Below are 24,668 nucleotides of genomic sequence, written 5' to 3'. Positions count from 1 at the left end.
TTTGGTTGAATTGATTTCATGTCATGGTAAAGTAATTTGAAAATTTGTGTTCTCAATATTTGGATTAATTTTCAGAAGGAATGACATCAAAAGGTACCCAATCCGTTTCTTATTGTTCTTCACACTTAGAATCGTTTTGTGAGGCAAAATTGACTAAAGTGGGAAGAACAATCTAAAACGGATGGAGTGAAGGAGTAGTAATGAAGTTGCCCTTTTCATACCAAGAAAGACTCGAAAAATCACTACTCGTATGACCGTCTCTAGGGGCTTGAGGGATATTGGTTGAAGAAGGCTAGGGTAGAATGTCTTTGCTTAGAGGTGCTTCTTCATTGGATGTAGAGATGGAACTCGGAGTATAATGTTATATTTGTTTTTCTTTAATATAATATACAATTAACATGAATACGCATGATTCTTCCTAACAACAAAGGGCATTTGGTCTAGTGGTATGATTCTCGCTTAGGGTGCGAGAGGTCCCGAGTTCAATTCTCGGAATGCCCCCATTTCTTATTTTTAAATTTGTTCTGTCAAATACAAAGTGTTTCTAAAACGTTGTTGACTGAAATGAACATGAACTGGGCATTTGGTCTAGTGGTATGATTCTCGCTTTGGGTGCGAGAGGTCCCGAGTTCGATTCTCGGAATGCCCCTTTTACCACAGCCTTTTTTTTTTCTCAAATTTTATGAATCTGAAATTTCTTCATCCTTTGAATGATCATGTGGAATCCCTTTGGTTTATGTTTACTAGTACTTTTTAGTGAGTATCACAAACCGGTTAAATCACAGAAAATACAACTCTTGGACGATGATTGATCCTAGAGAAAAGCTTCGAAATTTACTAGTATTGAGTGCGTACTTTGCAATTCTGCTAGGCCGATGATTCAGATTAACAAGGTAGGATCCATTTGTCTTGAACAATCAGCAGCTTGTATGAAATGAAATGAAGAATATTAGAGCTTGAGGTATTCAATTACTATATAGACAATTGAGTAAATCTGCTACATGGGAAAATTTCTTCATGGTGCATACCGACAGGGGAAGAAAATTAGCAGATTTACAAGGTAGGATCCATTTGTCTTGAACAATCACCAGATTTATAAGTTTAAAATGAATGTGCACAAGTATTTTGAGCACATGATGTTCCTATATATAAATAAGAGAAATAGGAACCTCAAATTAGACTATTTGAGGGAAGAATAGTTAAGAATGTAGCAGATGTAATGACGGGGGAGCTACAAGTTAAAGGCTACCTCGCTGGATCGTCTGATCTATCATGGTAACATATCTTGTTCTCCATGTTTGTTCGAGGGTAGTAAGCGAAGCAACAGTCATAACTACAAGACGGATTGTAGCTAAATGTTGGTTTCTTTCATGCAAAGACTAAGAAGTTAACACTCAAGCATCTATTTTCAGGAATAGGTGGAACACTTTGATGCTAATAGCATAATTAAAGCACATCACCAAATATCATCACTGAAAACTTGTACCAAATTGATATTTTACCCTGCTCTAAGCTGTTATAATAGCTATATAAGATTCTAAATCCCTAACAAAGAATATCATTCACAGCCACACAGGGGGGGGCAATATCTACTGGACCATGGCCGGTAGAACATTGGAGAGCCCTTGAGAACCATGGACGGCAGAACTCTATTGTACAACAGATTGGACATAGCCCCTACCCTTCAACGTTCGTGATAATTTTCAGAGGACCACATCTTAAAGGCTCATGGATTACTGGATTTGAACATTTGCATTTTCCAATTCTTGTTGTAGCAGCTCACCTTCAAGATCCAGTGATTGGATATTCATATCCTGTTACGACAGATCGCAAAAAAATAGTTAAGTATTAAGATCAAAGTGATGGTTGAAGACAAACGTAAATGTCACTCTTCTAACTCTACTAAGAATTCGGGAACATATAATTTGAAAACACTCCCATGAACAACAAAGTATTAGCAGGTGGTGGAATATAATCATAAATTATTATCCATATACTCAAAAACAAATGAAACATTCCTATGAACAAACAATTTGCGTTAAGAAATTTTAATTTTTTTTTTTTTTTTTTTTAAAAAAACAAACCAAAACCACCACCACCAGTATATTGCACTTTGCACCCAATGGACAAACACATATGGCACATCGATTAATAAGGTAATTACTAGTTTTCTACAGCAAAGAATACATTTCATAAAAAAATAAACTAAAACTCCCATGACGTTAACTGGTACCTGTTGCTGTATATTTTGCGGCTGCTGATCTTGAGATACTGCATAGGCCTGAGTTTGTATTTGTGGCTGGGACATTCTGTAATAGGGTTCCTTCAGTTCCATCTTTCCAGAAGACGTCTGAAGGATTCCTCCTTGCTCAGCGCCAACACCCCACATTTTAGCTGCATGAGAGAACAGCTCATCAACATAGTGCAACACAAAAGTAAAACATAGCTGGAATGAGGGAACAAAGCTCAACCTGACAAAGTAAGATATACAGTATAACTCTGATTATTGTGAGCAACCATGAGAAGACGGCCAGTAATTTCTTGTCCAGCTATGACATAAATAGGTTGTGCAAGAACACAACGTAACTGGTACCAGTGAGTAGTTGGTGAACCTGGTGCAGTGGTTAGCCATCTTTGGACCGTACTGCACAAAGAAAATTTGAGTAATCAGTATCCAATTATAGGTCAAACCACATGGCATGCCAATGAAGTCTCAAAAGAATGGCTCCAAAATCAGTCACCTACCTTCCATCAAACAAAACATCAAACCAACAAGCTAAACCATGCACCCTTGTGCCCACTGCAGCAGTGAATTTTAATGGAATGTCAATTTCATATAGCTGTTCCTCCTGCAAAATGGTAAAGGATGCTCGAACAGTCAATAACAAGATATGAGAAGCCATTCAAGCCAAAGATACTTGAAACTTCAAAAAACAACAAGACAAGAGAAAAGTTAAAGATAAAGATTTTTTCTAGTGGCTGCTCATTGAACCAAATTTTGGACTCATCTGACCAAACATTAGTTCACACAATGTTCTATAACATCGAGGTTACATTACAATCCCGATCAATATACAAAGTGAACAAATCATCAAAGAAAGGAAAATTTTGTACATGGGTTCACATAAGACAAGCATCTCACAGGAAAAAAGCCACATTTTATCCATAGGCTCATAAAACAAGCATCATTTGCCCTATTTTATCCATAGGCTCATAAAACAAGCATCATTTGCCGCAGCTAAATCTCCCCTATTTTATCCATAGGCTCATAAAACAAGCATCATTTGCCGCAGCAGTAGTTTAACTTCCCACATGTCTACACATTCTCGGACAGTAAACTCCTAATAATCTGGAGAGCTATATGCAATTGCTTAATCAACAGACCATTCATAACGGCTCACATCATCACCATCATCATCCTCCCGGCCTCCTCTGACAATGAGTTATACTCCACTTTGTACCAGTATTTTAAAATTGTGTTTCAAGAATCCTAAATCATAAAGAAGCGGGACATTCTGCAAATTGTTACCTCATGCCAAAAGGCAACAAGCCAATATAACATCTGGAATATGACATTTCCATATACCATAACAGGAAACCACTATTGCAGCCACGTTAAAATTTAGACATTTCATGTAAAAGTAACAACTAAAAAACATCGAGTTAAATCATGCCTTAATGCCTACAGATTAATGTATTTTTTCAAAACTTGGCACCCATCGCTTTCCGTACACTCCAGACAACTCATTCTCTATAATCAAATGACTCTTACTACACCTTAAATAGCAAAATGAATCATACAAAATCAAAAATATGAGGAGTTGATAGGCCATGAGCCCATGACCCTTCTCTAAGGGGACAAAGTCACAAATACTTGCTGTGAAACCACCACATTCTCCCGTTCTAACTTCTAAGACCTTGTACAATCATGGTCCACTTCTAAAACCTCTAAGCACGATTCCACATACTAAGATATCTGTTCAACCAACAAGCAGAAACTTGTTGTGTGAGATACCCTCAATCCTCAAGTCTGCCTCCACCTACTCATTCAATCTCACGCCAAGCTCTATCATAAATGTAAGGAAACAAACAAGAATTTCCATTCCTATCAAGGGCATGTTTCCGCAAATTGAAGTTAATACATAATACCAGTTCCCCAAGAGTAATATTAATAAGGCTAAAGAAAGTCGACATAGGAAAAACACTCTCCCGATAAATTTTCCTTTATTCACATTATGTATGGAGAAGGAAAAACGAAAACACATAATCAATGTCATATGAACAATTGGAGAAGGAATATTTCTTATCAAAAAGTGGGGGTATTTAAGACTGGTATAGCTTATCATATGGATTTTAAGACAATCACCAAAAGAGGACTTTTGTTACATTATGTTACAAATTTATAAACATATTAATCTCAACAAAGGTATAAGGGTATTAATTAAGTTTATATGGTACGTTAAGCATAGAAAAAGAGTAAAATTGTATTAAAGCCCATTAAGGAAAATGCCTAATTCTGTAAATGGAATACAAATAAAATAAAATAAGTGACGAGGGAAAGTATCCCAACTAAAGCATCACCTTAATAGTCGAGAAATCTATCACATGGTGTGTAGCTGGTGCGACAAGTAACCTTGGGTCAAAAGCATCAACCACGGGCTGCAGAAAAATAAACATAGAAATAGAGAAGGTCAAAATATAATCAGCAATAGATCATTTTCCATCAACATATGTTGAAAGAATCAAATGAAGCAAGCAGATAGTACAAGTGACATAAAGATTTATGAGAACCATGCATCGCTTTTTTATGAAACTAAAGTTGATCAGAATATTAATAAGAATTATTATTTACCTATTACAATTAAACTAACAATTTATACACAAGAAAACCTAATTTCAAAAGATTAAAATTTAAGTAGCTGGATTAATTTAATAGATCATATACCTACAGGAAATTCAAAAAATCTTCTTTGTCAGTCCCAAGTATTTTAATGACAGTCTGACATAAAGCAAAAGCCCCAGGTAAGACTGATGTTCTGACATATAGTTCAACCACAAGTATCAGAGAGAAAGAGATCTTAGTACTAAGACTCAGCGAAACATAGAGACTAAGGTCCTATGGTGTCCATTACATTATGGAATAAGCTCCTCTGTACTATATTATAGCAACGGCAAAGTAGCTTTGGAGGTTTGAAGATGAGGCAGCACCAAGGAAGAACATCCTTATGATAGGAAAAAGGTTGTCAGAGAACTTGGCTCCATACTTCCATTACTTCATGTGCACCAGTTTAGGTTCAAGAGTTGGATGAAGGGTATGGTTTTGGCGTTGTTAATAAGTTTCAAGTTTCTTACCAGATACCTGTGGTCAAAGAGTGTCAAAGATTCAAGTTTCTTCAGCTTAGCCTGTTCTCTTTGAGAAGCACCTGTTTTCTCAACTAGGGGGCAATGTTTTAGGCTCACTACAATTTTACACAATAGCCAAAAATATACCATAGATTTACATAAACCTCCAAGTCCCGACCAAAATGAGAAATTAAAGATGGATATGCAGTCATGGTGGGAATTTGGATATGCACACAAACACACATTATGTACAAAAGACATTTGCAAATTCTACTGTTGACCAATTATTTCCTAGCTGTCCGGTTGAGATTCATTTTCAGAATTGTAAACCTAAGTCAACATACATGATATACCCATGATAAATTACCTGTGAAAAGTAACCCTGGAATGCTGATCCATACAAGGCGGTCAAATCCACCCCAAAATAATTTTGCTGCTGCCAGAAGAGTGCCTGAAAAAAAGCAGTAAAGAAATCAAAATAAAGCTCAGCATACATAATAAGACGCAAGAAACCAGAAATGGACATGAACCACATGCAATGTCAACAAGGAAAAAAATCAAAGGTAGAAAATCAGATTGTTCTCCCACCATTGTGGCCTTTATGTGCATGTGGGATTGTAGATATATAAACATTTGACCTTCAACAGAAAAACCAATTCATAAATGGGAGAATTTAATTTGTAAATATGAAGGATTACTTAAAGCACAGACAAATTGGAAACATAAATCGGAAATCACATTGCTTTCATCTCTAAAAAAGCAGAATCTAAAAGATTTACAGTTACAAGAAAATATTCCAGTATGGCACAGAAGAAAAGCAAGCTAAAGCAACACCCACAGCAGTAAGAAGTTCCTTTTCCAAAAAGCAAAGGTGGCAAGATTTTTATAATGGAATAACATAGAAAGCAAAGGTTGAAAGTATAAACATTGAACATAAAAAGGAAAGACAACTCTCTACAGGATGCAGGTACGTGTCTTGTTCAACTCAGAGGAAAGCAAATAGGGGGATGAAGATGACCAGTATAAAAATCAGCAATACTCATACAGCTATCTAGAATTGATTGGATAAGAAGATATAAATATATGAAAGGCTGTCAAGAAAGTAAAATTCAGATAGAAAAGCTTGAATTAAACTATTAAAAGTAGGAACATAATTCACTCCTAAGAACTGAATCATAGTACAGGTACAAATTGACTCCTAAGAATACAACCGATTATAAAATCCATTTCTAAGTGAATTATTTTAACAATTTTATTACCAAAAATCCGAAGCTCCTTTATCTTAATAAACACAATGCAATTCTCTAATAAGTATAGTCTAGAATAGCATTAAGATCTACATATCAGGCAAACTCACCAAATAAACTTTATTGTAAGTATACCTTGTTAGCAATTTCCACAAACAGATATTCATCGCTGAATGGTGCCATATGTATTCTACATGAAGGAAAATGATTGTATTAGAAAAAATAATTAAAGATGCAAAAAAACAAAAACTCAATAACAAAATAATGAAGATGAAGCTACATGACAATTACTGTCACAATTAAGAAATAACCAGATGGGCTATAAACTGGTCAGCCTATCAATGCATGAGCCTAAATTTTCTTTCTTCACAGCAAAATACTTCCACAGTCCAATTATTTGTACATAGATTTAAGAGTTTCATAGAGATGGGGCATTGTTTACTACAAATTGATATAAAAGAAAGCAATGGATATAGTTGAAGTATTATGTATTTAGGTGAGAGTAAATATGTACATTTAGTGGACCCAACTAAACACAGAAATGGGAAGTATTAAGGTAGGCAGGGCATACAAAATTTAAATTGATGACCAGAAAGTAACACTTTGAGATTTATTCCAAAAAAAAAAAAAAAAAAAAAAAAGCAACACGGAGATTTTCTTTATCAATGAAACTAACGATGTGAAATGGTAAACCAATCACATAATGCAATCAAACAGATCGCTCCAGGACCAGTTGCATGCATGTACAAAGATGTAAAAGAGGAAAGGGAGAGACCTTACTCAATGTTCCCAAGAGACATTTATGATCAATAGCTTAGTTTGGAAGATTTGTCATTTCAATTCTCAACGACACTTGAAAATTGGTCATAATCTATATTGTAAGCAATTTTTCCTTCTTCAGAAGTTAATTAGTCCTAGAAGTACTGAAGTAGTTGAAGTTCTCCAACTATTTTTATGGATTTGGTGGACTTACAAAGCGAGGAATTGAATTGTCACTTGGACAAAGGAATCACAGTTGGGTACTTGAATAGGAGTCAAATAACCAAGTGTCAGAATATTCAGATACATTTAACACCAGAAATCCAGAATTATGAACAAATGCAAAGATGCAACATGGTTTTAGATTTCGAAAGATTTGTGTCTTTTAAACATAAAAATTACCTTATTATCCAAAATTATATCCCCTTTACCTTGTTTGACCTAAAATGCCTCATTTAAATTGGTCCACAACTCTACACAAAAATTGCCTCAAATCTGACCCAAATTTGATAAGCAAAAACCATCATGTCCATTAATAACACATCAATAAAGCAACAGAAATTTCAAGCGTAGATTAAAAGGTGATAACCAAGGACTTACCTTCCTACTCCAGGAAACATTTTTCCATTAGGTATAAGAAACCGGTCTCTTGCAATAACATAAGATTCCAGCATCCGTTCATTAACTAATAACGTACCTATATTGTAGAAAAAGTAACCATTTCAATGACTGCTCTGGAATAAAAATTTAAGTGCAAGCAAATAAGAAAATAGATTGAATAGTACATACAATACTGCACACACAAATTACAGACAATAAGTTACCCAACAACCATGCAGTACAAATTCCAGTATCAAAACTTCTATAGTGAGGGAGGTTAAGAAAATGCTAGTTTACACGATCGGGAATACATTTTACATAGAGGGATCTAATAAAAGAAAAAACATTTGAATCCATTAATTGCATGTTCCTGAAAGGGATAAATACATGGGGGTGGAAAGAAAACATGCACAAGGAAAGAAAACAGAGCACAGATAAGAGAGGCCAAACTTCAATAGCTTAGACTTTAATCAACACAAGAGATACGTAAGGTATCTGGAAATCTGCCAAATGGATCCTAGATTCCTAGAACTATACAGCTAATTATCAAAGATGATAGTTCATTATCAAAGATGATAAATTACCCATCGGCTCAGAAATCAATATATCTGCTTTCTCAGGCAGCTCCACTTCTTCAACTTTACCTTTAATGACCTGCACAAATAAACATTGTTAGTTATTTAGGGCATAATTTCACATTCAAGGGGGAAATCACATATATTTGAAAACAAAGGCCCAAAATAGACACCGTTATTCGATCAGCTAATAGGGGGTTGCCTGCGACAAGTTTACGTGCATAATCTGCCATTTCAGAAGCTTCTACAGCATAAACATGCTTTGCACCAGCCTGGGTTCAATATAATGAGGGAGTCAAAACATTTATTACATTTGTATCATTCCAAGGACATACCCATACAACTCTATTTTGTAAATAATATGCATCCAAGACTGAAATTGAAATATAAATCAGAATATAGATTCACCTGAGCAGCAAATAATGACAAAATACCACTGCCGGCACCAACATCAACCACCACCTTACCACTAAAATCCACACGGTTTTCCATGACAGCAGCATAGTAGGTCCCTACAGGACAGGAAAGATATAGTTATGTCAGTTGAGCACTCAGTCTAACCACATTGATATATTAATTTGTTTTATAGGATCATGGGCAGAAAAGTATCCACATAATTAAATGAGAGCTACAGTCACCTATACCATCTCATGAAGATTTCAGATATTATTTTTAAAAAATATAATGATCCACATTGAAGCAATGTAAAGCAACCAGATCATAGCAACATAACCTGTTCTCACATAGTCCTGCATCATATTTTGCTGATGTAATAGTTGTCCATAATAATGAAAATACATTTTGGCAGAAGATGGCTCTGTCTTGGAATCAAATTTGCTCCTACAAGCTGAAACTGCTCCATTTGATAATTGTGATTCTGAAAAGAGAGTAAAGTAGTTAGACTCTTATTGTGACCACTATTCTTATTTACAACACAATGCTTCGTCGAAAAGAGAATTTCTAGCCTAGATGATGGAAATGCTGAGAATCAAGTACAAGCTTTTATATACTCCCAGTGCTGTTATTATAATAGTCTCATTTGGAATCTTGCACAATCTCCAAGGCAATTATGTATTACACAAAAATTATACAATATTTTAAAAGCATCAGATGACACGATTGAAGCAAGATCTAATAAGACTATGTTTTGAAGCATATATTTATCCTTACAGTATTAGATTTCCTTGCATGAATCTCTCAAGGTTTCAGATAGGACAACCAAAAAGAAAACCGGAAAAGGGGGGGGGGATTGAGATCAAATGGGGGCCATTTGAATCAAATAAGAAAGATCAGTGAGGGGGATTTATTTTCAACAGATTTATTAAGTAATAAAAAGTACCCCTTTACCAAAAAAATAGTGCTAGATACAACCCAACATATCGACATACTTCCTCCGTTCTTTATTACTTGACCCGCTTTGACTTTTACACTATTCACCACCCCTTCTTTGACCGTCTTTTGTGAATAATATGTAAGGAAAAATATATTCATGTATGATCTTTTTGGATTCGTCTCAATAAGTACTATCATAGTATATAGCTTTTATAATTTTTACTTATGGAGAATTTAAGTTATTGATCGTTAAAGTTTTGCATTGGAAAGCGTGATAAAAGAAACAGGTCAAGTAAAAAAGAACAAAGGAAGTATACCCTAACTCCCTAAGCATCTAAAAGAATAAAACTAGAAAGTGCAAGTTTTACCCTAGGCAAAATGAGATACATTGTTCCCAACCATCAGTGCACAAGCAATATCTTAAGACACTTTCAGGCTTTCAGCTTCTAGAGCCTAAATTAAAGTCATTAAGTATTAAGTATATCACACTCAAGAAATCTAACCTTTGAGATTCAATTCCACATATAGTTATTCATCTTACTAGAAACAAATTCTCATGTTCCATATAAATTGGAAAAGGGCATATCATGCCTAAAAGGTAGCTTTCGTTTATTGGAATGGAAGGGAAATGTACACTTGAAAAGTAAAGATTAAAACTCTTTTGACATTGATACTTAGCAGCCTATGTACTCCAAAGATATGCTTTGAGCTATGTTGATTTAGTTGACAGCAGTCACAGCACAGTCTGCTATCTCATCAAGTTGTCTTTCAATATTTATTTCATAACAGGTTTAGAAAAATAAAATCATATATATGATAAGTGATCTAACCATGTATTGTTGAGCTAAATAGACTTCCATTCTTACAAGCCCAGTCTCAAGAGCTCACTCAATCCAAATAGAAAATTTTAGCATTATTTTTCATCAATCTTTACATCAAGCAGAGACAGCTAAGGAGTGAATAAAAACAAGAATGACAAAGCTTTCAAGACCCATTTAATTTTTATTACGACTCCAAAGATATCTCAAAAGCTCACTCTCCAAATCTAATATTGTTTCCAAAACTCGAAAGGGCTGGTAATCAATCAAGCATTTACTTATCAAAAATATAACTCTTCTCACAGTTTACAACCTCTTCGCAAGAACTTATGTCAAGTACAATGCTACAATCACTTTTGTAGCCCATCCCAAATAAAACAAAGTTGCATGAGCACATGAGACATGACTTAGCAAATTGAACTTTTACAACCCTTGTATTTCCATGGCAGCCCTTCATTTGTAATCAAAAGAGCCTTGATTATGGGGTGAGACGGGAAGATATGCTTTTATAGAAAATACTGGACAATTGATTGTTGGTGGGTAGTTTTTGAGGAGAATTTCCAAGCGTAAGTTGACAATGTTAAGATCAATGTCACATTCAAAACAGAAAAACTGAGTAATCCATTATAAATTAATAAGTAAGTAATCCCTGGATAATGTCACAGTTGACTATTATACAATAAAAACAAGGTCACTTTGGCTGATCAAAACCTTTTCCCACCAAGTAAAAAAAATAAATAAATAAATAAAATAAAAAAAAACTCACCCCTTGGAATTTCCTAATTACCTCAAGTCCTTATGATCCTCCTCATCCAAAAAGATAAAATCAAACTTTAAGACAACAAGGCTGTAAAGAGGGTCAAAGAAACTACTCAAGTCGTTGTGATTATCCTCATCGGAAAAGATATTAACAAACATTAAGACCATTACTGGCTTTGAAGAGGGTCAAAGATACTATTTATACAAGAGATCTTCAAAGTGTAAATGTTAAGTGCCCCCGTAAATCCCTTCCCTTGTTGACCTCTACATGTTCAAAGATTGCTTGAACTAAAGTAATAAAATACTCCCGTGGTAGAAATTCAGTCTAATCCCCTTCATTGTTTTCTACTTTTCACTTGCGCACTTTCCATTAAGAAAAAGGTATTTATTATAAGACAACAAATATAATTATGATAGCAAGATTAGTAAATGAGGAGATAAATAGTTGGGAAGCAAATAGTTCTCAGGAAGGAAAATTATAGATTGATCCAATTCCTTTATATCTCTCCTAAGGAATCATTTGAGAAAGGCATGCCACTTAAGTCTATAAATAAAAGATACTCGCAATCTCTTCATTTGGATCCCGACATGGTATATCCAATATATTATAAATTTTCCATAACGGTATTACCTATCCGGCTATCCCATAACGGGAACAAGAAAGCTTCAATGTAGCCTCATTAATATAAAATGAGGCAAGAGGCTTGCAACTTTGTAACAATCCACAACATCGGGAGGCAGTTCCTTCCTAGCAAGTCTAAGCGCTCTTATGTAAGGAAAACTTAGTTTTCATACTGTTAATTGCCTTCCTAAACACCAAAGCGGTCTTGAGCATATGGAATTCCACCTAGCTTTAATATCTAAGCAAGCAATACTTTTAGGTATATTCACTCCTTCAACAAGGAATGAATGAACTTTGGAAGCAATACTTTCTTATACCTATCACAGCTATCAGTGTGGCGTGACTTGTCATTAGTTCCAATTTTAGCTGAACTAGTATATTTTGTCCAAAGATCAAATTAATTTGCAAGATCTTTATTACTAGCAATCACATCAAAATGAACCCAAGCATTTCAAGTTTTTGTTCTTTTACCTTCTTCATTCACATCCTGTGGTTTCTTCCCCGCTCCTTTCTTCGTAAGTTCTGCTGGAGTCTCTTTCAATATCGGCTCAGCAGACTCCTCTCCAACACCTTTACCAGTATTCACCTCCACCAAATCATTGTATTCACCGCTATCTTTCGCACACGCTGCCATTATCTAATCAATAGACAAAGCCAGAATAACACTAATTCAAATTTAAACTTGGGAGAAAATGAACACAATTAGGCTAAAAAAAAATGCAACACATTAGCAACCAAAATTGAATCGATAATCTATTACGGCTCAAAAACTCACACAAATTCTCACTTAAGATTATCAAAGTAAATTGCACAAAATATCAAAGCAAATTGCACAAAGAAAAATTCCAGCAAGAAAATAAGCTAATCATAATCTTTCATAACTTCAGTAATAATAAAGCAATAGTTTGATAATAAACCTTAGAAAAACCCTAAATTCAATATACTGAATTACTGACAGTCAAGTTAACGATAGTGTGAAACTAAAACCCTAGATTGTGAAACTGATATTCAATGAATGAAATACAGAAGAAACTTCGTACCTCAAAAGCTGCTTCAATGGAGGACAGAAAACTCAGAAAGACGGTTTAATGGAGAACTCGGAGTATGCTTCAATGGAGAAGTGAGAATGGGAGAGGTGCGGCGTAGAAATGGAAACTCCAAAGGGAAACTAAAAATAGAAACATACCCTGGCCAAAAAAAATTAAAAAATGTGAAAAAACAAAAAGGAAACATAAGAACAATATTACGAGTAACACACGTCCGTTATATCCAAGCACGGTTAGAATTCATTTCCATTTAAATTTTCTTACAACTTCAAATAAAATTGCACTAATATTCAAATCACCTGATCTTCCCTATTAAGGATGATTTGATAAGTTTACGGTTAAACACAAGATATGCAATTTTGGGTGTAGTTGATTAGATCCTCCCAAAATGGAAACCGAAATTATTCATTTGGAATTTGGAGTTTTTGGGAAAGGAGGGGAGGATACTCAACATCTCTTCAGATTTTGTAAACTTGCAAGATATATTTGGAGGTATAGAAGTCTTTGTATCCACTTAGAATTGTACGTCTTTACGGATTGAATCATCTATTATACCCGACTTATTAAAAGGCAATACAAAGTTAATAGTCAAAGACATGCTTATTACTTCTACACATTGTGGGGACTGTGTTGACAAGGAATAATGAAAAAATTGAGTTAATAACAATGTACTTCATTCATGCTATTATTGATTTATGATGCGACATTAACTGCTAACATCGATAATTTTTAACCTATACGAATACTTCACCTATCAGAGATTAACGCTAATAAACAATCCTACTTGAAAAAAGGAATCGTGAAATAAGGCACCAAAAGAGTAGGGGTTAGATGGTGTATAGATTCCTTTTAATCAACTAATAAACTTTTATTGATTGCAGTGGACTTTAGAATTTCTGTTTTGGCGCTGCATTTTGAAGTTATGGCTTGCCTTTTAGGCCTACAATAGGCTACAACCATTTCACTATATGCTATCACAATCTTTACCGACTCACAAAATCTGGCTAAATGTTGCAATTTCATAAAGTCCAAGATATCCCTACCCCTTAAAAAGTAGGAAGTTGTCAAACATGAATGTAATAGTGATATGAGTGTATAGTCAATGAAATTTACTGTTCATAAGGTTGGCAAAAATTTAAAGAGTTTGGACTCCTTGCATTTGGGTGTAATTTCATTTCATTTGTTGAGTCACCAAATGATACTTTCTCCCTAATTTCCTCCCTTCCATTCATTTCCCCTCTTTCACTTTCATTTGAGTTTTCTGTTTTTGATAAAAAAAAAAATCTTTCGTTCTCCTCCCACTCTCTTGAAGCTATACTCTGAGCTTTCTCTATTCCATTGACGCAAATTCTGTGGTAAGATGTTTACCAAGTTGTGAAAGTATAAGTTTGAGCTATTGAAATGCATTTTATTAAGATTTCAACCCATTTTTTGGCGAAGCAATACCAGGGTTTGAAGCTTCTGCTACCTCTAATGGCGATGGAGCTCCGGCGCTGACCCCATTTTTGTTCAGGGGTTTTGCAGTTGACTCCTCACGGTCTCACCTTGCTTTCCATGTCACTGATTTTCGTTCCTACACTTGGGAGGCTCTTCGCTCTGTCCACCAACTCGATGACATGGTATAAAATTTTCTTCTTCCTTTTTTTTCAGAAAATTTAATTTGCAAAAATTTCAGCTAGGAAAAATGTGTGAAGTTTCATGATAGAAATTTCATTATGTTTGAAAATTTTGATGTAGAATTGGACGATTGAACAATTGAATGAATTAAAACTCGTTGTTGATCAAATTTAGGCCAACAAATTCATCGCAGTTCTGGTAAACATCCACTAATTTTGTTCAAATTTCTTCTATTTTACAGCTACTTTTCTGGAAATCGATCGATTTCTTCAGTTATGCGGTTGAATTCAGAGAGAAATGTGAGATAAAAGTTAATTGTGCAATGTATAAACTATATTAAGATAAGTAAAATTAAGAAAAACTAATAATAAAATAGTAAAACCTAAATAAAATGTAAAGCATATAATGCTCCTAAATTTTGTATCACTATTTATTTAGGATGAGTTTTTCCTATATAAACTGTAATTGATATCATTTTCAATATAAGATAATATAATAAAAGAAAACATATTCTTCGGTATTATTTCATTTTCAAGAATAAATATAAGTAGGTGCGGCAGCTCTACTCGTTTCTCATATAGTTTATAAATATTACTTATTAATCTGATCCAATCACCCATTATACTTCCGATGTCTCCAACAAATTCGGTATAATAATTATATCATGGCTTCCAGTACATCAACACCATTTTTCTCTTATTCCCAACCGACACTTCCTATCTTTGATGGAGAACATTATGACTATTGGAGTAGTCAAATGCAAACATTTTTTATATCCCAAGATTTATGGGAGCTCGTGGAAGGAGGCTATGAAGACCTTTCAGAAAATCCTAATGAAGCACAACAAAAACTACACAAGGAAAACAAGAAAAAAGATGCACTTGCTTTACGATATATTCATGCAGCCGTGAGTAAAACTATATTTCCCCGCTTATATGGATTGAAAAAATCCAAAGAAGCTTGGGATACATTAAAACAAGGATTTCTAGGAAATGAAAAAGTTGTTGCTGTTAGATTACAAAATCTATGGAGAGATTTTGATAACCTGAAAATGCAAAAGACAGAAAATATCCAAGTTTATTTTTCACGAGTCACGGAAATAGTTAATCAAATAAGAAGTCTCGGTGATACATTAGAAGAAAAAAGAGTTGTTCGAAAAGTATTAAGAAGTATGACAGAGAAATATAATTCTGCCACATTTATAATAGAAGAGTCTAAGGACTTGTCAACTCTCACAATGCATGAGTTGATGGGATCTTTGGAATCACATGATCAAAAATTGAAAAGAAATGCAAATACCGATCAACTTGTAGATCAAGCGTTTCAATCCCAACTTAACATATCAAACAAACAATATCAAGGAGAGTCAAAGAAAAGAGGGGGAAACCAAAGAGGACATCAATATGGTAGAGGCCGTGGTACCCAAAATTTTAGCCGTGGCCGAGGACAAAGTAGAGGAAGAGGTCGCGGACAATATCAAAATTATCAACAAAGGTCAAATAATTCTTGTCGTATTTGTGGTAAGTCTAACCATCAATCATCTGAATGTTATTTTAAATGTAAGAGATGTCGTAATTCAAATCATTCTCAAAAAGATTGTTGGCATCAAAATGGAAATAATACAAATGAAGCGAATTTCACCGCTAACGCTGAAGGTGAATAATTATTTCTTACGTGCATGGATGCACAAAATAAGTCTAGCAATTTATGGTTTCTCGATAGTGGTTGTAGCAACCACATGATAGTTAGATATGGGTGTAGCAAATCAAGTCACCTTAGGTGATGGAAAAAAGGCAAACGTCGAAGGACGAGGAGTCATTGCTGTTAATAGCAAAGCAAATAACACAAAATACATACATGATGTTCTTTATGTGCCTAATTTGACACATAATCTCCTAAGTGTTGGGCAACTTGTTCAACGAGGATATTCAGCAAATTTTGACAATGGGGAATGCATTGTTACGGACAAAAAATCTGGTACTATATTGGCGAAAGTACAAATGGCTGATAATAAAGTTTTCCCGCTTCATATGCCACAAAAGAAGCTGGCATTGCAAGCAAATGTTATGGATGAATCTTATCTATGGCACTTACGATATGGACACTTGAACCAAAAAGGATTACAATTATTGAAACAAAAAGACATGGTCGTGGGATTACCACACATTGATAGAAATATTCAAGTTTGTGAAGGATGTATATATGGAAAAATGCATCATCTTCCATTCCCAAAAACTTCATGGAGAGCTAAAGCTCCTCTTGAATTAGTACATGCAGATATATTTGGCCCCACAAGAAATCCTTCTCTACAGAATAAGAGGTATTTTCTATTATTTGTCGATGATTACACTCGTATGATGTGGATATATTTTATTGATCAAAAGTCAAATGCTTTCAATGTATTTCTCCAATTTAAAGCATTAGTTGAAAGACAAAGTGGTTATATGATAAAGACATTGAGAACTGATAGAGGGGGTGAATTTATATATAACCCTTTTATGGAGCATTGTAGAATTGAAGGAATAAAAAGACAATTGACAGTCTCACGAACACCTCAGCAAAATGGATGGTGTAGCAGAGAGAAAGAATCGCACAATTGTATAAATGGCAAGAAGCATGATGGAAGAAAAGACTCTTCCTAAAACATTATGGGCTGAAGCTGTAAATACAGCTATTTACATACTCAACCGTTCACCAACTAAAGCAGTTAGTAACAAGACTCCTTATGAAGCTTGGAATGGTAGAAAACTGGTTGTTAGTCATTTAAAAGTTTTTGGATGTATTGCATATGCCTTAAACAAAGATCAAGGTAAAGACAAGTTCGATCCCAAAGGGAGAAAGTATCTTTTTGTGGGATATAGTGATGAATCAAAAGGCTATCGTCTCTTAGACCCACAAGCTAAGAAGCTAATAGTCTCCAGAGACGTTATATTTGAAGAATCGGCAAATTGGAAATGGGATGATGAAATAGTTCATTTTCCTGTGCAAGAAGAAGCTATAAATTCTCGTAACCCAGCTCCAACAACAATAAATAATGAAGCAAACAGTCCGCATAGATCTCCTAATAATGTGTCAAATACACAAACACAAGAAACCTCATCTTCTCCACTTTTAAATCAACCAGGAAGAATTAGAAAAAGGCCTTCTTATTTGGATGATTACGAGTGCTATTTATCTAAAGCAAATGACACGGAAACATTAGCTTTATTTGCAAGTGAGCCTTCTAGCTATAAAGAAGCATCAAATGACGATGTTTGGATAAAAGCAATGGATGAAGAAATTGCTATGATTGAGAAAAACAAGACATGGGAGCTTGTTGATTACCCTGAAGGTAAAGATATTATTGGTCTAAAATGGGTTTATAAAACAAAACTAGACCAAGACGGAAATATTCAAAAACACAAAGCAAGGCTTGTTGTCAAAGGATATGCTCAAAAATCCGGAGTTGATTTCAATGAAACATTTGCTCCAGTAGCTCGTATTGAAACCATTAGGACAGTGTTAGCCATAGCTGCACAGAAAGAATTATATGTTTATCAGCTTGATGTGAAATCCGCATTTCTGAATGGTGTATTAGAAGAAGAAGTGTATGTGGAGCAACCACAAGGTTATGAAATTCAAGGGCAAGAAGATAAATTTTATCGTTTGCATAAAGCGCTCTATGGGCTTAAGCAAGCGCCAAGAGCTTGGAATAGTAGAATTGACAAATATTTTATGAATAACGGATTCAAAAAGAGTCCAAGTGAACCATCACTTTACATTAAAGAAAACAATGATGGGCATTTTCTCATTGTTTGTCTTTATGTTGATGATCTAATCTACACTGGAAATGATATGAAACTCATTAATGAGTTCAAAGAGTCTATGATGTAAGAATTTGAAATGACAGACTTAGGACTCATGAAATACTTTCTTGGAATTCAAGTTACGCAAACCAAGGGAGAAGTTTTCTTTAATCAAGAAAAATATATTGTGGATCTCCTAAAGAAATTTCATATGGAAAATTGCAAACCAGTGAATACTCCTATGGCATTGAATGAAAAATTAAGTCAAGATGATGGAGCTAGTAAGGTCGATGGTAATGTGTACAGAAGTTTGGTAGGTTCTTTACTATACTTAACTCATACAAGACCTGACATAGCTCAAGCAGTGAATATGGTATCAAGATTTATGAATAATCCTAGCAAATTACATTTTGCTGCCGCAAAAAGGATATTACGATATCTTCAAGGTACTAAGAAAGTAGGTCTAAGATACCAGAGTGAAGTTGATAAAGAATTGATTGGTTATACTGACAGTGATTGGGCTGGTTCCATTGATGATTGTAAGAGGACATCAGCCTACATTTTCTGTTTAGGCACTAAGATAATATCATGGAATTCAAAGAAACAACAAACAGTAGCACTTTCTTCTGCAGAAGCAGAATACATGTCTGCTACTGAAGCAGCATGTGAAGCAGTTTGGGTACGAAGAATTTTAAAAGACTTGGGTCTTCAGCAAGAAAGCCCCACGATGATATTTTGTGACAATATGTCTGCTATCGCTATGACAAAGAATCCAGTGTTTCATGCTAGAAGTAAACACATTGAGATTCGACATCATTTTATACGTGAATTAGTCAATGAAGAAGAAATACAGCTTGAGTTCATCAACACTAATGATCAGCCAACAGATATGCTTACCAAAGCTATAACAACAGAAAAGTTCGAGAAATTTAAAACATTATTAAACATTGCAAATTAAGAGGGGGAATTTGTGAAATAAAAGTTAATTGTGCAATGTATAAACTATATTAAGATAAGTAAAATTAAGAAAAACTAATAATAAAATAGTAAAACCTAAATAAAATGTAAAGCATATAATGCTCCTAAATTTTCTATCACTATTTATTTAGGATGAGTTTTTCCTATATAAACTGTAATTGATATCATTTTCAATATAAGAGAATATAATAAAAGAAAACATATTCTTCGGTATTATTTCATTTTCAAGAATAAATATAAGTAGGTGCGGCAGCTCTACTCGTTTCTCATATAGTTTATAAATATTACTTATTAATCTGATCCAATCACCCATTATACTTCCGCTGTCTCCAACAAGAAAAACAGGTAAATTGTTGCGAAGAGTGAGAAAAAATTGTAGAAGAACACTGATTTTTGCTCCATTTTTGTTTGATTCTTCACGAATTTTGATTATTAACCTGGTATTATGCTCAACAAATTGTTTTGCAGCGATTTGAAAGCTCAATTACGGACATGAGCCGAGGCAAAACGACAATGTTCATCTGAGATAAAGCCAACCAAGCCGAGGCTATCCGAAGGTGTTTTAGCTCAATCCGAAGGTGTTTTGGGCAACCCGAATGTGGTTCAGCCGAATCAAATTGCATCGGAGCCGAAAGTGGTTCACCTTTGCCGAGGTTCACTCTCGCCGAGAGCTCCTAGCTGAGGTTCATCTTGCTGAAGATCAGGCTCCCAGCCGAGGTTCACCTTTGCCGAGGTTTAAGCTTCCAACTGAGGTTCACTCTCGCTGAAGCTTATCTCCTATCTCCTACCCGAGGCTAGCCATAGCCGAAGCCGAGTCCGAGCCGAAGGTTCATCCGAACCGAAATTGGTTCATCTAATGTCAAATGTGGTTCAGCCGAACGAAAATTTGTTCATCTAAGCCACGCTAACCCGTGCTAAAGGTGGTTCGTCCGAGCCAAAGCTCATCCGAGCCGAAGCTCCTCTAAGCCGAAGGTTGTTCATTCGAGCCGAAGTTCGTCCAAGCCAAAGGTGGCTCATCAGAACCGAGGTTGTGTGGCAAAATATGGTCGTCATTTAGTTGTTCGCATTGATGATTTCAAAAGCCTTTGCGTACAGACATCCTCTGTAGCAACTGGAGGAAATGGCAGCAGCCTATCAGTTGGTAAAATAAAAAAAAAAACACATTTCTCTTGTTAGATGTATAATAATAATAATTTTTTAATTATTTTTTGTTTTATGTTTTTGAGATCTTAATTATTTTTCAATTTATTTTTTTAAATTTGAGTGTTTTGAGAAAAATGTGGGTTATATTATATTGATTTAAGTCTTGTGATGATGATTTCAGCAGTTTCTGGGCGTTCAATGATGAAATTTGAAAGTGGGTATTTAGTTGAGACTGTATTTGATGGAAGTAAGCTTGGAATTGAGCCTTATTCTGTTGAAGTTTTACCCACTGGAGAGCTTCTTATTGTGGATTCTGCTAGTAGCAATCTTTACAGGATCTCTTCTGCACTTTCTCTTTGTAAGTGTGCTTATTTAGGAGTATTAGATTCATGGTATTAGTGTTTTTGCTAGCCAAGGGCTCGTTTGGTATCACTGTCAGTTTTCGGGATCGAATTTAATTGCAATTGTATTATAAACCTTCTTTGGATGCTAATTTTGATTCTGATTTATGTGATGCTTAAATTCGTCTATCCTTATGTAGTAAATGGTATATTTGTGTGCACATGTGCATGTGCATTGTTTATTTGGGTGGATCCTGAGTGTGATTTATGGTGATTATGCAATAATGCAGACAGTAGACCTAAGCTGGTTGCTGGATCACCTGAAGGATACTCTGGACACGTTGATGGGAAGTACAGGGAAGCGAGGTTGAATCATCCGAAAGGTGTTGCTGTTGATGACAGGGGGAATATTTATGTCGCGGATACTATGGATATGGCAATCAGGAAGATCTGTGATACAGGTATTTTGGAGACTCGTGTATGCTACATTGAGTAGATAATTGCCAAATTGTTGATTGAGGATATGAAAGAGTGAAAGACACATTGGAGTTAGAATGGAACGATAATTTGTGTGATTGAACTCCTTTCCATTCGGATATAGTCTTGTATGAAGCTGATAATATGATGGTAGATTGAAGAAGTGATAATAGTAAAATGTCCTGATTTATTAGTAGAATGTGATATTTTTCAATCCTGTTTCTACTGAATGATTATGGGGTGAACTCAAAGCTGACTTGTTAAGTGCATAGTATCTAGAGACTAATCGTGCTATTTGTTTCAGGAGTCACAACAATTGCTGGTGGGAAATGGAGTAACAGAGGTGGTCATGTTGATGGACCGAGTGATGAAGCAAAGTTCTCCAATGACTTTGATGTTGTCTATGTTGGAAGCAGCTGTTCCTTGCTGGTCATTGATAGGGGAAATCGGGCGATCAGGGAAATTCATCTCCATTTTGATGACTGTGCTTATCAATATGAAAGCAGCTTCCCTCTTGGTAAGCTAAAGAAGATTTTATAATCTACTTAATCTGTCTGGTGACATTGCTTTGGCTTATTCTTTCCTGTCATAATTACAAGAATTGCTGTACTTCTTGCTGCTGGATTTTTCGGCTACATGCTGGCCCTATTGCAGCGGCGAGTTGGTTCTATTGTGTCTTCTCAGAATGTAAGAATTGCCTTCTCCTCCGAAATTGCCATTTTGGGTGTTAAAATGCTATGCAGTATATGACTTGTTAACTTTATCACAGGATGCCAAAATAATATTTGGCTTTTCTTATGATAATTCTTCTCATTTTCCTGGTTTTCATGGCTCTTTGATGGAATTCCTTGTTAAGGGTACTGAATATGTTCAAGCCCAGGTCAGTTTTCTCTCTTTATTTTTGGGTTATTGCATGTCACCATCTATGTTATGTTGTTATTTTTTTCCGTCTCAAATTAATAGTCACGTTGATAGTGTAATTTGAACGACTTATATAATACGAAAACTAATCCTGAACAAGGTAGAAGCTGTACAGGGTAGGATTGATGGATTTTGTTGGAAAGTACTTATTTATTTATTTATTTATGTTTTTTGTCTAAGAAGGTTGGAATTTTTCTTGGGTTTTGCTTAATTTAGGGAGAGGAAAGTGATTTTGGTGGGTCATACTTGTTTGAAGATTGCTCGATTCTTCCTATAACTTGTCCACAAGCAACGGTCTAATACCTGTACATTATTTTCTTAAGTGGCTTATTAAGTTATAAGCTTTAGAAAATGTATCAAATAATTCTGTTTCTTTGTTAATGGGTTATGAACATCATGAAAAGTAGTGGACGTCACATTGTTTGTTATGGTGTAGCATTTTTCATTATATAAGAAATTAAGATTGGAAATTGACAAATGGTAATTGTTTTGTTAGACCCGTGGTTGAAACATGTTTGTAACATTATATAATCGCGGCAAAACTAACACTATTAACTTTAGACGGTTTTGAGACAATACTCAAAAGTTGAGATCATTTTGAGATAACACAAGTTATGATTATAAGATTGTTTTTAGAAGATTGGACAAAGTTCGAATTGTTTGTATTTTAGTTTTTGTTGAGTATTTTACGTTTGAAGACATTTCTTGAAATCGATTGGACACATACATTGACTCATAATGTCACAATTTAGCATAGACAATGACCACAATTAAAAATATAGACTTGATAGTTTGACCAGGTTTCACAATAGATTCTAGATTAGTTGCTGGGTGGTGGTAGTTGGAAAAACAAGCAACTTCCAACAAACAATAAGGAAAATAATTGATAGTTCACATTTTTCTTGTTGATGTGCCGGAAAAGTAGTCGCATGCACATACAAGGATTGTCAAAGAGTAATTTTCTAACATCGATCAACTACTCAATTTTGCCTAGAGCTGAAAGAATGTGGCCTTTCGACGAAATATTTTGCTTCCTGTCCTGTGATATTCAACCATTTCTTTCTGTCATCTTAAGGTGATACCTTGTTATGTATTTCAGGGTGGCAGATACCGAAGTCCGGAAGAAGTTCCATTCTTTCCTGATCACTTACCACCTCCATTAGTACACCGCCCTTTAAATTGTTCGCAGGTAATTTGCCTTTTGTCTTGGATACTTCCATTTCTGTCCTATTCATGGTCTAAAGTTTTGAGGACTCATCGTTTTATGATTTGCTGTATTGTTTCAATCGTAGGATTTGCCTCCTGCTGCAGCATCTGTCAATGTAAGCTAGAAAATATGGGACTTTTATGTTAACCAATTTCTACCTCTACTGGCTGCTAAGGGTGATGATGGAAATTATGCTTTAGGTGTGGCTTCTGATCTAGCGTGTTTGCAGGTTAGTAATTTAAGTCTTTTCACCTGAAAACGCGTATCTGAACTTAACTTATTTTTGCTGTCTATTGAACATGAGTAACCTGTAGCCCTCAGTCCCTTACCGAAATTTGATACATTCTTCCTTTTCTGAACCTATTGGCTTATAATTTCTGAAACTCGTTTCAACGTGAAGAGAACATATTAATCACAATAATCTTACCAAAATCTTGAATTAGAATGTATTTTAGTATGTTGACATGCCATTGATTGAATACTGTATATCTTTCAGGTGTTATCAAGGAGAATACATTTTGGAAAATATGTAGCTGAAGTAAAGTTCAGAAGCGAGACTGAAGCATACAGTGCTGCCATTCGCGCAAAAGTCAGTAGTTTCACTTTGCTGAATCATAGATAAACAACTCTCTCCTATACTAAGTAGCTGAATCAAATCTTATTCTCTAACCTGTACTTTTAACTTCTTAATTCAGGACAAAGATATCTTATGAACCTATTGACAGATAGTAAAGTGGAAGCGATGGTGAAGCAAAGAACTGAGAAGAAAGCCAAGGTTTTTGGGCACGAAGTAACCCTCAATGACACAAGTAATTCCAATGACTACAAGGTTGATCCTTCATTGGTCTCTCGTCTTTATGATGAATGGGTGATTCCTCTGACTAAAGATGTTGAAGTTGAATACCTTCTCCGGCGTCTAGATTGACATTTGAATTTGTATTTAGCATTGTTCAATTGATAATGGTGAGATTGATAACTTGGACTAATGAAGTTAACATTCTCAAAATCAATCTTTCATTTGGCAAATTACTAAATTCATTATTAATGTACTCCATTGAATTACTAATATATATAAGTACTCGTAATATTATTATTGTG

General features: G+C 34.9%; 3 protein-coding genes and 2 non-coding genes across 5 annotated transcripts; 4 read left to right on the top strand and 1 right to left on the bottom strand.

Moving 5' to 3' along the window:
• The first annotated feature begins 429 nt into the window (after positions 1–429).
• TRNAP-AGG lies at positions 430–501 on the top strand. Its single transcript has one exon. It is a non-coding gene; the product is annotated as a tRNA-Pro (tRNA).
• Positions 502–577: 76 nt separating this feature from the next.
• Positions 578–649, top strand: TRNAP-UGG. The gene has a single exon. It is a non-coding gene; the product is annotated as a tRNA-Pro (tRNA).
• Positions 650–1,345: 696 nt separating this feature from the next.
• Positions 1,346–13,360, bottom strand: LOC110700300 (probable histone-arginine methyltransferase 1.3). Its single transcript, XM_021877819.1, has 14 exons — positions 13,096–13,360; positions 12,527–12,692; positions 9,258–9,401; positions 8,933–9,036; positions 8,698–8,796; positions 8,534–8,603; positions 7,950–8,046; positions 6,726–6,780; positions 5,711–5,794; positions 4,582–4,659; positions 2,746–2,849; positions 2,472–2,644; positions 2,234–2,394; positions 1,346–1,814 (listed from the first exon to the last, which is right to left on the bottom strand). The coding sequence occupies exons 2-14, from the start codon at positions 12,687–12,689 to the stop codon at positions 1,734–1,736; spliced, it is 1,413 nt and encodes a 470-aa protein (XP_021733511.1). The 5' UTR covers positions 12,690–12,692; positions 13,096–13,360; the 3' UTR covers positions 1,346–1,733.
• An 860-nt stretch (positions 13,361–14,220) lies between these two features.
• On the top strand, positions 14,221–24,668 carry LOC110700298. Its single transcript, XM_021877818.1, has 12 exons — positions 14,221–14,456; positions 14,542–14,720; positions 19,950–20,622; positions 20,806–20,982; positions 21,256–21,426; positions 21,747–21,959; positions 22,041–22,129; positions 22,212–22,322; positions 23,463–23,552; positions 23,656–23,799; positions 24,067–24,159; positions 24,266–24,668. The coding sequence occupies exons 4-10, from the start codon at positions 20,823–20,825 to the stop codon at positions 23,692–23,694; spliced, it is 873 nt and encodes a 290-aa protein (XP_021733510.1). The 5' UTR covers positions 14,221–14,456; positions 14,542–14,720; positions 19,950–20,622; positions 20,806–20,822; the 3' UTR covers positions 23,695–23,799; positions 24,067–24,159; positions 24,266–24,668.
• On the top strand, positions 23,700–24,495 carry LOC110700842 (chorismate mutase 2-like). Its single transcript, XM_021878426.1, has 4 exons — positions 23,700–23,712; positions 23,771–23,799; positions 24,067–24,163; positions 24,266–24,495. Exons 1-4 carry the CDS (start codon positions 23,700–23,702, stop codon positions 24,493–24,495), a joined length of 369 nt encoding a protein of 122 aa, XP_021734118.1.

Source organism: Chenopodium quinoa, unplaced genomic scaffold, assembly GCF_001683475.1.
Source record: "Chenopodium quinoa cultivar QQ74 unplaced genomic scaffold, ASM168347v1, whole genome shotgun sequence".
In the NCBI taxonomy this organism is placed as follows: Eukaryota; Viridiplantae; Streptophyta; class Magnoliopsida; order Caryophyllales; family Amaranthaceae; genus Chenopodium; species Chenopodium quinoa.
This window is presented reverse-complemented; position numbering and strand designations above follow the sequence as displayed.

Coding starts and splice junctions, on each gene's coding strand:
- LOC110700842 (XM_021878426.1), top strand. Junction 23,800..24,066: donor CTGATCTAGCGTGTTTGCAG/GTTAGTAATTTA, acceptor TATATCTTTCAG/GTGTTATCAAGGAGAATACA. Junction 24,164..24,265: donor TGCCATTCGCGCAAAAGTCA/GTAGTTTCACTT, acceptor TTCTTAATTCAG/GACAAAGATATCTTATGAAC.
- LOC110700298 (XM_021877818.1), top strand. CDS start 20,823: ATGATGAAATTTGAAAGTGGGTATTTAGTTGAGACTGTATTTGATGGA. Junction 21,960..22,040: donor TGAAAGCAGCTTCCCTCTTG/GTAAGCTAAAGA, acceptor TCATAATTACAA/GAATTGCTGTACTTCTTGCT. Junction 23,553..23,655: donor GCCCTTTAAATTGTTCGCAG/GTAATTTGCCTT, acceptor TTTCAATCGTAG/GATTTGCCTCCTGCTGCAGC.
- LOC110700300 (XM_021877819.1), bottom strand. CDS start 12,689: ATGGCAGCGTGTGCGAAAGATAGCGGTGAATACAATGATTTGGTGGAG. Junction 9,402..12,526: donor ACAGGATGTGAATGAAGAAG/GTAAAAGAACAA, acceptor CTCTCTTTTCAG/AATCACAATTATCAAATGGA. Junction 9,037..9,257: donor GCAGGACTATGTGAGAACAG/GTTATGTTGCTA, acceptor CCTGTCCTGTAG/GGACCTACTATGCTGCTGTC.